The sequence below is a fragment of the Melanotaenia boesemani genome, chromosome 14, assembly GCF_017639745.1.
Source record: "Melanotaenia boesemani isolate fMelBoe1 chromosome 14, fMelBoe1.pri, whole genome shotgun sequence".
Lineage (NCBI taxonomy): Eukaryota > Metazoa > Chordata > Actinopteri > Atheriniformes > Melanotaeniidae > Melanotaenia > Melanotaenia boesemani.
Genome location: NC_055695.1, coordinates 31,841,661 through 31,855,093, shown reverse-complemented (window position 1 = coordinate 31,855,093; position 13,433 = coordinate 31,841,661). Strand labels below are relative to the sequence as shown.

At 41.8% G+C, this 13,433-nt stretch overlaps 1 protein-coding gene across 2 annotated transcripts; it reads left to right on the top strand.

Moving 5' to 3' along the window:
* Nucleotides 1-7,777, top strand: rfc4 (replication factor C (activator 1) 4). Of its 2 annotated transcripts, none has more exons than XM_042005613.1 (11): nucleotides 1-162; nucleotides 416-539; nucleotides 1,466-1,544; nucleotides 3,796-3,875; nucleotides 4,857-4,976; nucleotides 5,110-5,253; nucleotides 5,356-5,476; nucleotides 5,728-5,853; nucleotides 5,946-6,020; nucleotides 6,112-6,225; nucleotides 7,535-7,777. In XM_042005613.1, exons 2-11 carry the CDS (start codon nucleotides 424-426, stop codon nucleotides 7,625-7,627), a joined length of 1,068 nt encoding a protein of 355 aa, XP_041861547.1. In that variant the 5' UTR covers nucleotides 1-162; nucleotides 416-423; the 3' UTR covers nucleotides 7,628-7,777. The 2 variants fall into 2 exon arrangements, with proteins under 2 accessions (XP_041861547.1, XP_041861546.1); XM_042005612.1 differs by having other exon boundaries at nucleotides 2-162; nucleotides 5,946-6,026.
* Nucleotides 7,778-13,433: the final 5,656 nt, after the last annotated feature.

The window sequence follows — 13,433 nt, the reverse complement described above, 5'->3', positions numbered from 1 at the left end:
GCGGAAGTTTCGTTCACTGCCAGGGCGGGAAGACGGAGCTCTGTTTGTGTTATTATGACAGCTTATCCTCAGTAACTAAATAATCTTTAAGTTCGTTTATTTCATAACTCGGACTGTTGGATATTTCAGCACGCGCTCGTCTGTAAAACGGTTGTTTATAAGGTTAGTATGATGCGTCCATCTTTAGAAACAACAACTAACAATAGACTCGTGTTATTGCATGACGTAAACAGACTAGCACCGGTCGAAGGAGCTAAATGTTTTTATATTTTATACAATTGAGGTCGACTAAAACGTATAACTTTATTCATTTATTTATAAATAAGAGCTGCTTTGGCTCTGGTTTGAAGGTGTTTACTGGGATAACTCCCCCGTACTGAACGCTTCATCTAATTTTTGCTGTTACTAAAACCAGGAGGAGTCATGCAGGCCTTTCTGAAAGGAGCAACTGTCCAAACAAGCAGACTTCAGAAGGACAAGACAAAAGCAGGACCAAGTGGAGAGAAGAAGGCGAAGGCTGTTCCCTGGGTCGAGAAATAGTAAGTCTGAAAACAAAGATTATGAGGTATATTTGCTTCTGAACATCTGAAGCTCCGAGTATAGACGGTCCAACAAGCATTTTAGGATCGAGGTAAAGAAATAAAATGATTAATAAATCAATATATTTTAAAATTTAGGACCTTTAAGTGAAGTGATATAATCTAAGGAGAGTTGCCACTTGCCAAAAAAAATACCATTTTATTTTATTTGTATTTTTTAAGCTTTCTAGAAAGAGGCCGCATCTTGAAGCCATTGAGAAATGGACAGGCCATATTTTAATTTCAAGTTGTTCAGACGTAAATGAACCACAGTTCAAAGGCAGTCAACTATTTTCAATCTCAGGTTTAACCTATGTCTGCCTAAAGCTGGAGAATCTGGAGCAAAAGAAAAAAACATTTGACTTAAATTGCACTAATATTGAAAACACTTGTTACATCTATTTTCTACACCTGAGAATATTTAGGATAATGTAGTAAACTGTGTAATACTTGGGACTGAATGAAGCCAAGCTGGGCACCATTGCTCTTTTTCCTCTGTAAAGTTTATGCCGAATTCTTGTTCGCTTTAGATGTGAATCCTTCATCACATAAAAATAAACTTTGCGAAAGTTTGGATATCAATTTTTGAGTTTGTGCTTAAATGTAAGAAATCTTCCCATGGTGTATTTAAGGGTGGTGTGGGGTACGTAGGAAGTCAACTGTACTTTTTAACTTTATCTTTAATTTGCAGACAGGGAGAAAATGACAGAAGCACAAAAGGACTGAATAACAAGATGGCATATAGCTAAAAACATTTTCAGTGGGGTCTCCTTAGTCTCATTCAGCCTGGAGCTCCAGGTTAACTGTTTTATCCTGATACGTCACCCAGTCCCACTGATGAATAAATATTGACGTTTGTTTTTTGTTCTTACTTTTTCACACTCCAGCAGACCAAAATGTGTCGATGAAGTGGCGTTCCAGGAGGAGGTTGTTGCTGTGCTGAAGAAGTCTTTAGAAGGAGCAGATGTAAGGATCTTTTTCTTCTAAGAGCTTTTTACAAACCGTTGCTCTCCATCTTTTCCTATTAATGAAGTCAGACTTGGCAACAATTCAATTCAGCTTTATTTAAACTGCTCCAATTCACAAGAACGTCATCTTAAGGCACTTTTACAGATACAGTCCAACTCATTTTAGTCCAGTTGTAATCCATTAAAACAAATTAATTATATGGTCCACATTAGTCCAATTTATAACAACTGTTCATATAAAGCCATTAATAAAAATAATGACCAGCTAAGGATCAAATCTACTCTTTGATGCAATTCTCCATCCTGAGCTGCACCACAGTGGAGAGGGAAACCTTCATCAGGACCAGAACCAGGAATGTAAACCTCCATCAGGACCAGGAACCTAAACCTCCATCAGAACCAGGAACCAGGAATGTAAACCTCCATCAGAACCAGGAACGTAAACCTCCATCAGGACCAGAACCAGGAATGTAAACCTCCATCAGGACCAGGAACGTAAACCTCCATCAGAACCATGAACGTAAACCTCCATCAGGACCAGAACCAGGAACGTAAACCTCCATCAGAACCAGGAACGTAAACCTCCATCAGGACCAGAACCAGGAACGTAAACCTCCATCAGGACCAGGAACGTAAACCTCCATCAGGACCAGAACCAGGAATGTAAACCTCCATCAGGACCAGAACCAGGAACGTAAACCTCCATCAGAACCAGGAATGTAAACCTCCATCCGGACCAGAACCAGGAACGTAAACCTCCATCAGGACCAGAACCATGAACGTAAACCTCCATCAGGACCAGAACCAGGAATGTAAACCTCCATCAGGACGAGAACCAGGAATGTAAACCTCCATCAGAACCAGAACCAGGAATGTAAACCTCCATCAGGACCAGAACCAGGAACGTAAACCTCCATCAGGACCAGGAACGTAAACCTCCATCAGAACCAGAAACGTAAACCTCCATCAGGACCAGAACCAGGAACGTAAACCTCCATCAGGACCAGAACCAGGAACGTAAACCTCCATCAGGACCAGGAACCTAAACCTCCATCAGGACCAGGAACGTAAACCTCCATCAGGACCAGAACCAGGAACCTAAACCTCCATCAGAACCAGGAACGTAAACCTCCATCAGGACCAGAACCAGGAATGTAAACCTCCATGAGGACCAGGAACCTAAACCTCCATCAGAACCAGGAATGTAAACCTCCATCAGGACCAGAACCAGGAACGTAAACCTCCATCAGGACCAGGAACGTAAACGTCCATCAGAACCAGGAATGTAAACCTCCATCAGAACCAGGAACGTAAACCTCCATCAGAACCAGGAAGGACGTCCATCTTCCTGGACCAGTAGGGGGTGCAGATGACAGGATAGACGGGTCAACAAGCAGCTCTATGGAAACAACATAATACACACATTTCTGTGTGTAATTTTTTTCGGGACATACCCATCAAATGTAGCAGTACCACCAGAAACCACAAGGGGCAGTGTTGAGCATGTGGCTGATGTGTGACACTTAAAGAGAGCAAAATGGGCTTTGGCCAAGGATACCTACTGAGAAAGATGAAGAAAAAGACACATTAATGACATCAACAATGTCAGAAATTAATACACGGAGAGTAGAGCTGGGTGATTAATCAATAAAATGATTGAATATTCCATTTATGATGATTTATTTTTATGAAAATCTGAATGTTTTCCTCTTGTATATGCACCACACACGCACTCCGTGGGCTTCCATAGTTAGCTCCGCCCTCCCTTCGCACCAGAACGTGATCCCGTGTGATAAGGATCCACATGGAAAGAGATCACAGATGCAATGTGTTGCATCTCCATTCAGGATATGAAGCCTTTTGGTGGAAAAGTTATGACGTTATTTACTTTTTTTTTTTCCTGCCATTCATTCATATAAACAAATGCATGCAAAAGCTTTAAGTTTAATATTGTTTTAATAAGTTTTTAAGAAAGAAAAGGAAATACATATAAGGTTATATTTTTAGGCCGTATCGGTCAGCCCTAAAGGAGAAAATCAGAAAGCTAAATAATCTGAACCAGACGGCAAACATTTTAAATCTGAATGAAACTGAATCAGAAATGTGACGTCTGAGTGAGTGAACGCTGTAGCTGCAACAGACTGTTTTTATAAGATGTTTATGCTTCTGTTTTGCATCAGAATGTAATTAATAATGTGGAATGACAGGAAAACTTGGATGTTAACAGTTTGAGAGTGTTGTGATTGCAGCTTCCCAACCTGCTCTTCTATGGCCCGCCTGGGACAGGAAAGACGTCCACCATCCTAGCAGCTGCCAGAGAGCTTTTCGGGTGAGTGAACTACTGATCATTTCAGCTTTTTGGGGCACCAGAAAGTTCTTGGATTTAGTTTCAAACGTGTTTATTGAGAAACATTGAGGACGACACTTTCCTCCACAGCAACATGTTTCTGTAAAAAGTAGAACAAAAGAGTTGCACGTTAGGAAAAAAGGGGAAAAAACAACAAAAACCCAGAGAAAAATAAATAAATACAGACTTATAGAGTGGAGAAGTGACAGTACTAACCATACTTCCCTGTCCCACCATTCCACAAACTCTTTAACCTCATCCCACCTCCAACAGTGGACGCTAGACGGGATCGCTGTGCTGCGTTCAGGTTCATCAGATATTCCCTAAATCCTCTAAATTGGGTCCAGTTCTATCTGAATTTCCAGGATCCTGGATAAAAAAAGAGCAAAGCTGCACCGGTTTTCTTGTAGTTTGCTGTGTGATAAATTAGCCTCCATGAAGCCACACAGAGCGGTAAATTCAACTTCATCTTTGAGTTGTGTCGCCTGTGTAGGATTTTAAGTTGCATTAAGCATTAATGGAGCATTCTTGGATGTGCTCTAAACCTTCCTCCCACACCTCATTCGTGGTATTCGCTCCCTTTACTCCTTTAATACGATGTAGTTTGGGGGGTGGACATGTTTGGTGCTGCCCCTCTGAGAGCTGGTCTCTGCAGAAGATATCTAAAAAGAATTATTCATAGGCAGGTTTTATTCCTGCTATTACAGATCCCTAATAGTTTCCAGGTATTAAATATCCCATCTAGAGTGGAGGGAGTAAAGAAGTAAGAATTACACTGGATGGAGCTTGAGGTATTTTTCAGGTCCTAATTGTATCATAAATGTGAGGGTTGTGCTTGAAATATGCTGAATGAGTGTCATCTGTGTGCAAAAGTTCTTGGATTTTATTTATTTGGATAATTAACTTTTTTTGGCACATTGCTTGATGTTTAAATCCTGTTTTCCTCAAATGTGTCTCCATCAGTCCAGAGCTGTACAGACAGAGGGTCCTGGAGCTGAACGCCTCGGACGAACGAGGCATCCAGGTCATCAGAGAGAAAGTCAAGAACTTTGCTCAGCTCACCGTGTCGGGGAGTCGTCCAGAGTGAGTGCTGATGAAGATGTTTTCGGACTAAAGATCAGTGTGATTCCTGCTAATGGATCTTTAGTGTTGGCGTGATTAAAGAACCAAAACTCTGTCACTCTGCTGGCATCCTGTCTGTACTCTGTACTTCCAGTGGGAAGCCGTGTCCTCCTTTCAAGATTATCATCCTGGATGAGGCGGACTCTATGACGGGACCAGCTCAGGCTGCTCTCCGACGCTCCATGGAGAAAGAGTCCCGCACCACCCGCTTCTGTCTCATCTGTAACTACATCAGCAGGTCAGCTGACTTGTAGAGACGCTGTCTGGTCCTGACCCATCACCCAGAATCCACGTTACCAGGTTGGAATGAGACCTTAATGTGCTCCCCTGTGTCCTCCAGAATCATCGAGCCTCTGACCTCCAGATGCTCCAAGTTTCGTTTCAAACCTTTGGCCAATCAGATCCAAGAAAAGCGTCTGCTGGATATCTGTGAGAAGGAGAACCTCAAGTACACCAAAGAGGTCGGTTTCTGCATCATCTGTACACGCCCACTTAGTTTCACCTGTTCACCTGCTTTTTAAATGAAAGTCCGTCCAGTCCAGTGATTTTGATCCTTTAGTCCTGGTTCTTACGTAGAACTTGTTCCAGGTCAGCAGAGTCATTTAGCACCTGGTTACACCTCATGCATGCAGCTGGAAGGTTAGAGGGTTTTCAGTGGGAAGTGAACCTGTCTTTGCTGTAGCTGGTGACGTCAACTTTTCCCCTCATGCAGAGTATCGCAGCCCTGGTTCGGGTGTCTGAGGGAGATCTGCGTAAAGCCATCACGTTTCTTCAGAGCGCCGCGCGTCTCAATGTTGACAAAGAAATCACCGACCAGACCATCACCCAAATCGCAGGGGTGAGTCGTCGCCATGGAAACCATGCTTTATCCTTTGAATCTTCAGCGCTTCCAGCAACCCTCTTTATGTGTGTGTTTGTGTGTGTTTACAGGTCGTCCCGTCCAAGATGATTGACAGCTTGTTTGAGATCAGTTTAAAAGGAACCTTTGAGAAGCTGGAGGTCGTGGTGAGAGTAGGTGTCCAGCTGTAACACGCATACTTTTACACACTGAAAGCTTTCATTTCAACATGTGGATCTTCTAATGTGACCTTTCCAGAGGATGATGGAGGAGGGATACGCAGCGACACAGATCCTGAGTCAGCTCCACGACTACGTCATAGAGCAGGACCTCAGGGACGAGCAGAAGTCCGCCATCACTGAGAAGATGGCGGTAATTATCTTTAAAATGTTATTTACTTTCACAAAAAATCAAAGTCTAAAACTCATCAGAATTTAAACCAACATTTAAAACAAACATAAAAGCTGTAAATGAGCGTGTAGGATGCTGTATGTTGTTCCTGCCTGCATCCTCCACCCTGCTACCACGTTCTGGACCGTCTCAGGGACCTCTGCAGCCCAGGTCTGTCCCAGACCATGATCTGATCCTCAGCTGTTTTCAGACCCGCCTTCTCTAGACCCTGATGGGACTTCTCAGACACAGGAGATCTGATCTGTTATCTTACAGTATCTTTGTTGACTTTTTATGATTATAATTAAAATAATCTGGATTTCTCTCAGAGAAAACCGACGGAAAGGCTGCAGGACCTCTACCTGCTTTTGAACCCAGATAAACATCGAGCTAGCTTTGACTTCCAGCTTCCTTCAGCAGAATAGCTGCTGTTTGACATAAACAATACTGGAACAGTGGAAATAAAGCAGCACGACCACACATCTGGAACTAAATACGCTTTCTGCTATAGACCATCAAACACTGACCACTAAAAATAAAAAACATGGACCCCGTTTCGAGTGGATCATGTTCATGTTAAACCCCCAAAAATCCTGCCTGTGACCCACCAGAATGCCAAAGGCTTGCGTGTCTAAAAAGCCTTGTTCCAGTGATGCTGCTGTAATCCTGACCTGAGTCGTACATAATTACAGAATCTCTTATAACGTTGAGTTTCAGTGTCATTTTAGAGAAAAAAAAAAGGTTCATTTAAGTTTTATATCCATCCATCATTTTTCTTCTGCTTATCCGGAGTCGGGTCGCGGGGGCAGCTGCCTAAGCAGGGAAACCCAGACTTCCCTCTCCCCGGCCACATTCACCAGCTCATCCGGAGGATCCCGAGGGGTTCCCAGGCCAGGGAGGCGTCCAGGAGGCGTCCTAACCAGATGCCCGAGCCACCTCATCTGGCTCCTCTCGATGAGGAGGAGCAGCGACTCTGAGCTCCTCCCGGATCACCGAGCTTCTCACCCGCGCTTTTGTATAATAATAATAATAATTATCATCATTATTCTTATTATTAACTCATCAGAAGTTAAACCACATCTGAGCTGAAATGGTCTTAACTTCACATCTCCTGGCTGTTTACTTAATTTGGTGGTAGCTGATGGTTTCCATGGCGACCCAGCAGATAACAGGATGCGGTGATGTGGCTGTTTGGTAGAAAACTGTGTGATAGTTTCTGTAGCCAAACACACTTTGATAAGTGGAGGATGAAGTCTGATGGAGACGTCTGTCGGTTTGTTTCCTGTTTCAGGTGGTGAGTAAGTGCCTGTCAGACGGTGCCGATGAATACCTCCAGATGTTGAGTTTGTGCTCAGTCATCATGCAGCAGGCATCCCAGAGTTAAAAATCCATTCCTCAAAGAAGTGCGGCCATCTTCTTCCAGCCAGACCAGCCTATCAGAGGCCGTTCGCGGTGTTGCTCCACCATGTTCTCTTCAACTAACATGTAATATTTTCAGATGTTGGAAAATAATAAAGTCTTTCATATCTTTTCATGTATTTTTGTGAAGTCTTTGTTATTGAAACATCTTTAAATTCCTTCATTTTCAGTGAGTTTCTGAGCACTGACACTCGATGCAGGTAGATTTGACTATTACTTTATTACCAAGAGTTCAATATTTTTATTATAATGTGACTGGATACAACTTGATCGAGATTCACTTTAAAGTTGGAATTCTGGGAAGAAATGATCCCCCCTTCACAAATGATGCTCCAGTGTTTCCTGCTTCTTTTACCTGCAAAAAAAGGAAAGTCCATCAGTAAAAACATCCGTGTTTTAAGGAAATCTTATCTTGATCCGGACAGAACGTAGACCTGACTTTCTCTTTCAGCAACACAACTTTAGCAGATTTTCTCAGTGAGACGTTCGACTGATTTTAGGTGGAATAAAGTAGAATTTAATTCTAATATTTTATCATTTATAGTTCTTAATGGAGGGCTGCTGGTTTGCACCGTGAACGTGGGGTTTGGCAAACTGGAATTATTTTTATTTTAGCGTTGGGGGGGTCAAACTCTCTTAGTTCAGGACCAAATACGGCATGATTTGATCTCGGGAGGGTCAGACCAGTCAAACAGCACAATAACCTTTAACCAGAAAAAACAACATTTTTCTCTTTGTTTGCATGTTCAGGTTTAATAAACACTGCTATAGAAAGAAAAAATACAAAAAACATCAATTCATCTAGAAAAATCATTTCTCACAATATTTTGACTCAATTACACATTTTAAAATTTATTTTTATTGTATAAAATGTATATTCATATATATTTTCATACATATACAGAACATACATTTATTCAATAAATTTGAAAAATTCATATTTAAATTTGATCATTTGTATTCTCTTATTTCTATTTATGAAATTTTAGATTTTTTATTAATTTTATACATTCTTATTTTATATGTAAAATATTACATTTTCTTCTATACATTAAATGTTTTTAATTTTATTTATATTTATTTAACATGCTTAAATCACAACGGATCTACAAAATTACATAACATTAAATTCCAGGTAAAAATTCAGTACTTCACGAGGATCAGAGTAACTTTTCCAGATCTAGAAGTTATTTTAAATGTACATACGTGTACACTTCCACATGTGTGTGGTAATCCTGAGCACCTGAACTGACTCACCTCATCAAACTGCAGATGGAAAAGATGGAAGAATTATTTCCTCCCACCTCGGAAAAACATGAAGCATGGAAACATTAGAGATTACAGTTACTTGTATTAGAATATTACAGTGACGTATATTAAAATATCACAGCTAATATCTTCTGTGACATTTTCATGTTTTTAAACATCCTACAGGCCAGATGGGACCCTTTAGTGGGCCGGTTTTGGCCCCTGAGCCATATGTTTGACACCCCTGTTTCACTTGTAAAACCTCTCAGCTCAAACTTTTGTTTTCAGGCTGCAACAGGTTTAATGAATTAGTGCAGTTTGGTTGGTGCAACATCCAACACCCTGAAAAACGCAGTGAGGTGCAGACATGGAGGTTCAGGCAGCAGCATCACAGAGAGTCTGGAGAGAAGGAACCGACTCTTCTCAAGCTTTATTTCTTCAGACTGAACTAATTTTTACACATTCAGTCGACTGTGGGGCTCAGATATCCACATCCTCATACGTCTGAGAAACAGGCAGAGAGCTGTACCACGGACGGAGCTGGTTCTTCTAAAATGCTTGAAGCTTTGATTTATTTCCCTTTCCGGTCATTAGAGGATTTATTATTTCATTGTGTTTGTATTTCAGTTTTTTTTATTTTTTCCTAATTGTTTCCCTGTATTTACTGTTTTTATATAACTGTAAATAAATCCAGGTGTTAAGCGGTTAAATGGACTAAAAATTAGTAACACCATTGATTTTTTATCTGTAAATAAAGTCCCTCTAACGTGCACTGTATTAAAAATAACTCAATGTTTTATATAATAAATATTTTTCTAAAGAAAAACTGTGACATCATTGACCAAATGGTTATTTAAAGTGTTAAAATAATTTAAATAATTACATATTTAATAGTTCTGATTCGGACTGAAGGTGGCTGAAAGAAAAAAATATTAATCTGTAATAATTTCACAGCAGATTTTGGAAGAAGGACTTTTTGTCCTCCAGTGATCTGAAAAGGTGATAAAAATTTATCTTCACTTTCTTGCAAAAAATCAGAATACTAACAAGAAATCGAGGTAAAAATGACCCAAATGGACAAAAAGAAAAAACAGACCTACAAGAGTTAAAAAGCAAAGCCATTAAAACATGTAGACATTATAGGTTGAGTCTTTTCCTGTTTCTTCCATGTTTCTGTGAACAGATGAGGGTCGGAGGGAGAATTTATTTATTCAGTTCTGCTCTGATTCCAATCATGTCTGTTTTACACAGAAAAACAATATTAAAGAGACAATAAAGGCATAGTTTAAGGTTATTATTAAATTATTCATGTCTGACAATGTTGGCCTCCTGGAGTTCAGAAATTGATCTGTGTGTAAAGACATTAAAGCGAGTCAGATTGACACCAGCCATCTTTTCAGTGCTCTGCTTTCTCTTTCATGTTGCTTCACTTTGGGGGTCTGAATGCTGCTAATAAAGACGGGGAGACCCCGGGCGAGTAACACGGGCTGATTAGTTTGCTACGCTGGAGACGAAGAGCTCTTTGGAGTCTGTTTCTCAACATATCTGAGGAAGAGAATTAAAGGGAAAGCTTAAAGTTTTACCAATGTGTTTGTTCTCTTCAAAGCAGAGAACTCTCTGTGTGTGTGTGTGTGTGTTCATTATTTCAATAAAGCCCATTTTGACTGGTGTGATTTTTCCATAGAGAGAATAGAGGATGACCTCGGCTTTGTTGTCAGGTTAATGCATGAAAGAAGAGCAGATGCTGGTTTGGAGAACAGAAAGCTCATCAGAACCACTGCTTCGGCTGGTCTGGACCTCCACCCACCACCAGAACACGTGCGGGTTAGTAATCACACAAGACAAACGAGGCTCGTCTGTAAAGTTTTCCACTAGTGGGATAATTGATTGACAGTGTTTGAGCTTTCATGCAGCTGCATTATTTACTGCTGCAACTCTTTCATTTTATTGGAGAAACAAACGTCTATAAGGGGAACTCAGCCGGGGGAGATGAAGCAATGGGACCAGTTTGATGATTCCCCCACAGAAACGTTAACAGTCAGCTGAGTGTGTCTGCGCTCTCGTCTCACCATGACTGAGTGGGTTGTTGCTTGTGATCATCTGTCCTCTGAAACCTGGACGTTTGCAGACGTTGACGTCCAGCCGGCTGCTGTGTCACTTTCAGGATCATGAATGATTTCTCCTGGTTTTCCACACAGCAGTCGAGCAGCAGTTTCTCTTGTTTTTGGTGGAAGAGTGGCAGCAGACGATGTGATTATGTTTCTCTCTGAGGCCTCGGCCAGTTGTTTCCCCCAAACTTTGCTATGATTGGCGCACACAGAGAGCCGAGCAGCATCCTGAACATCCAGATGCTGAAGGAAATGTGCTTCCGTCCTCCAGACTGGGTCATAATGCAGAGGAATGATGACGTTGGCTCCACACTCGTCCATCTCACTGCAGAAAGTGTCTGTGCTGGAGGGGTTCAGTCAAGTTCAGCTTCAGATGCATCTTTTTCTTTTTAACCTGACATTTCTCTTCAAGATCTTCTTTATTTGTCTTAAACTGGCACCAAAAATCCCCATCAAGCTTCATTTGCAGCTGCAGAGACATTTTCTGTCATCCTGCAGTTCTTCAGGTACATTTTACGTCCAGCAGAGGGCGCTGCAGATGAACAAATCCACTTCACTGACCCCTCCACTCAGTAGAAACCTGACAAATACACTTTAATGCTAACAAGCTGAAATAACACGTAGAAATCTGAATATTTAGCATCATGGCGCTCTCAATGTCCTGCTTTAGAAACAAGATCAGACCTAAAATCTCATTTTTTCATGTTAAATGACTATAATGACCACAAGAATGTGGACAAAATAGAGTCATGAGAAGAAAGTGTAGTATAAAGTTTAAAGTAGGTTTTCCATCATTTCCGTGATGGAGTTTGTTGTGGAGGACCCTGACTGACCTGCAGAGTCCTGTCCTCAACCTGTCAGAACACCCTTGTGAAGAACTGGAGCAGGAACCTGCAGAGAGACCTGTGAGATGGGTCTTCTGGTCTACAAATGATGGTCTGGTGAAAAATTCCCATAAATTCACACACTCCTGAAGCTGGAGGGGCTGAAGCTGTAATGGGGAATGGGAGGCCATTAAAGTCCACGTGTCAAACTAATTGTAGTTCAGAAGCCACATTCAGCACAATTTGATCCCTAGTGGGTCGGAGCCACATCGTCCTGGAGAGAATGGGTCTCTCCTCTCCATTGACTGCATTCGCAATGATGAAAGAAAATGCCGCCAGATCTTCCATCCTTGCAGTCATCATGTCGAGGAACTTGTCCGACTTGGCTACGTTGCTTTATAAATCCGAATGGTTTCTTTTCTTCTTTCCGCTGCTTCTCCAACTACCTTCAGAAGTCACTTTGTTAAATAAGGTCCGCCGGTGTGTAATTTACACTCACCGTCCACTTTATCAGCTCCACCTTCTAGTACCAGGTTGGACCCCTTTTTTTCCTCCAGAACTTTAATTCTTGGTGTGATAGATTGAACCAGGTGGTGATAACCTTCCTCACAGGTTTTCTCCATATTGACATGACAGCATCACACAGCTGCTGCAGGTTTGTCGGCTGCATCCATGATGAGAATCTCCCGTTCCACCACATCCCAAAGCTGCTCTACTGGACTGAGATCTGGTGGCTGTGGAGGCCGTTGGAGTCCAGTGAACTCATCGTCATGTTCTAGAAAGCAGGTGGAGATGATCTGAGCTTTGTGACATGGTGCATTATCCTGCTGGAAGTAGCATCAGAAGATGCTCCACTGTGGTCATAAAGGGATGGACATGGTCAGCAACAATACTCAGGTAGGCTGTGCTGGTTAAACCAGACCACGTTGGTACTGAGGAGGCCAAAGTGGACCAAGAAAATCTCCCCCCACCATTACACCAGCAGCAGTCTGAAGCTTTCATCCAAGGCAGGATGGATCCATGTTTTCATGATGTTTCCACCAGATTCTGAGCCTAGCATCTGATGTGGAGCTGAAATGGAGACTCATCAGACCAGCAACGTTTCTCCATCTTCTATTGTCCAGTGTTGGTGAGTGTGTGTGAATTGTAGCCTCAGTTTCCTGTTCTTAGCTGACAGGAGACACCCGGTGTGTCTTCTGCTGCTGTAGTCCATCTGCTTCAAGGCTGGATGTGTTGTGTGTTCAGAGATGCTGTTCTGTAGACCTTGGTTAAAACCAGTGCTTATTGGACTTCCTGTTGTCTTTCTATCATCTCCAACAGTCTGCCCATTCTCCTCTTACCTCTGATATCTAGAAGACATCCTGGTCCAGACAACTGCTGCTCACTGGATATTTTCTCTTCTTCAGAACATTCTCTGGAAACACTGGAGATGGTTGTGTGTGAAAATCCCAGTAAATAGTCAGACCAACAACTATGCCATGTTCAATGTGTAACCAATAAAGTGGAAATTGAGTGTCACATGGTCTCAGTAAACATACACCTGCTCTGGGGGAGTAATAGGTGGAGCTAAAAACAGGGGCATCTGAGGAAA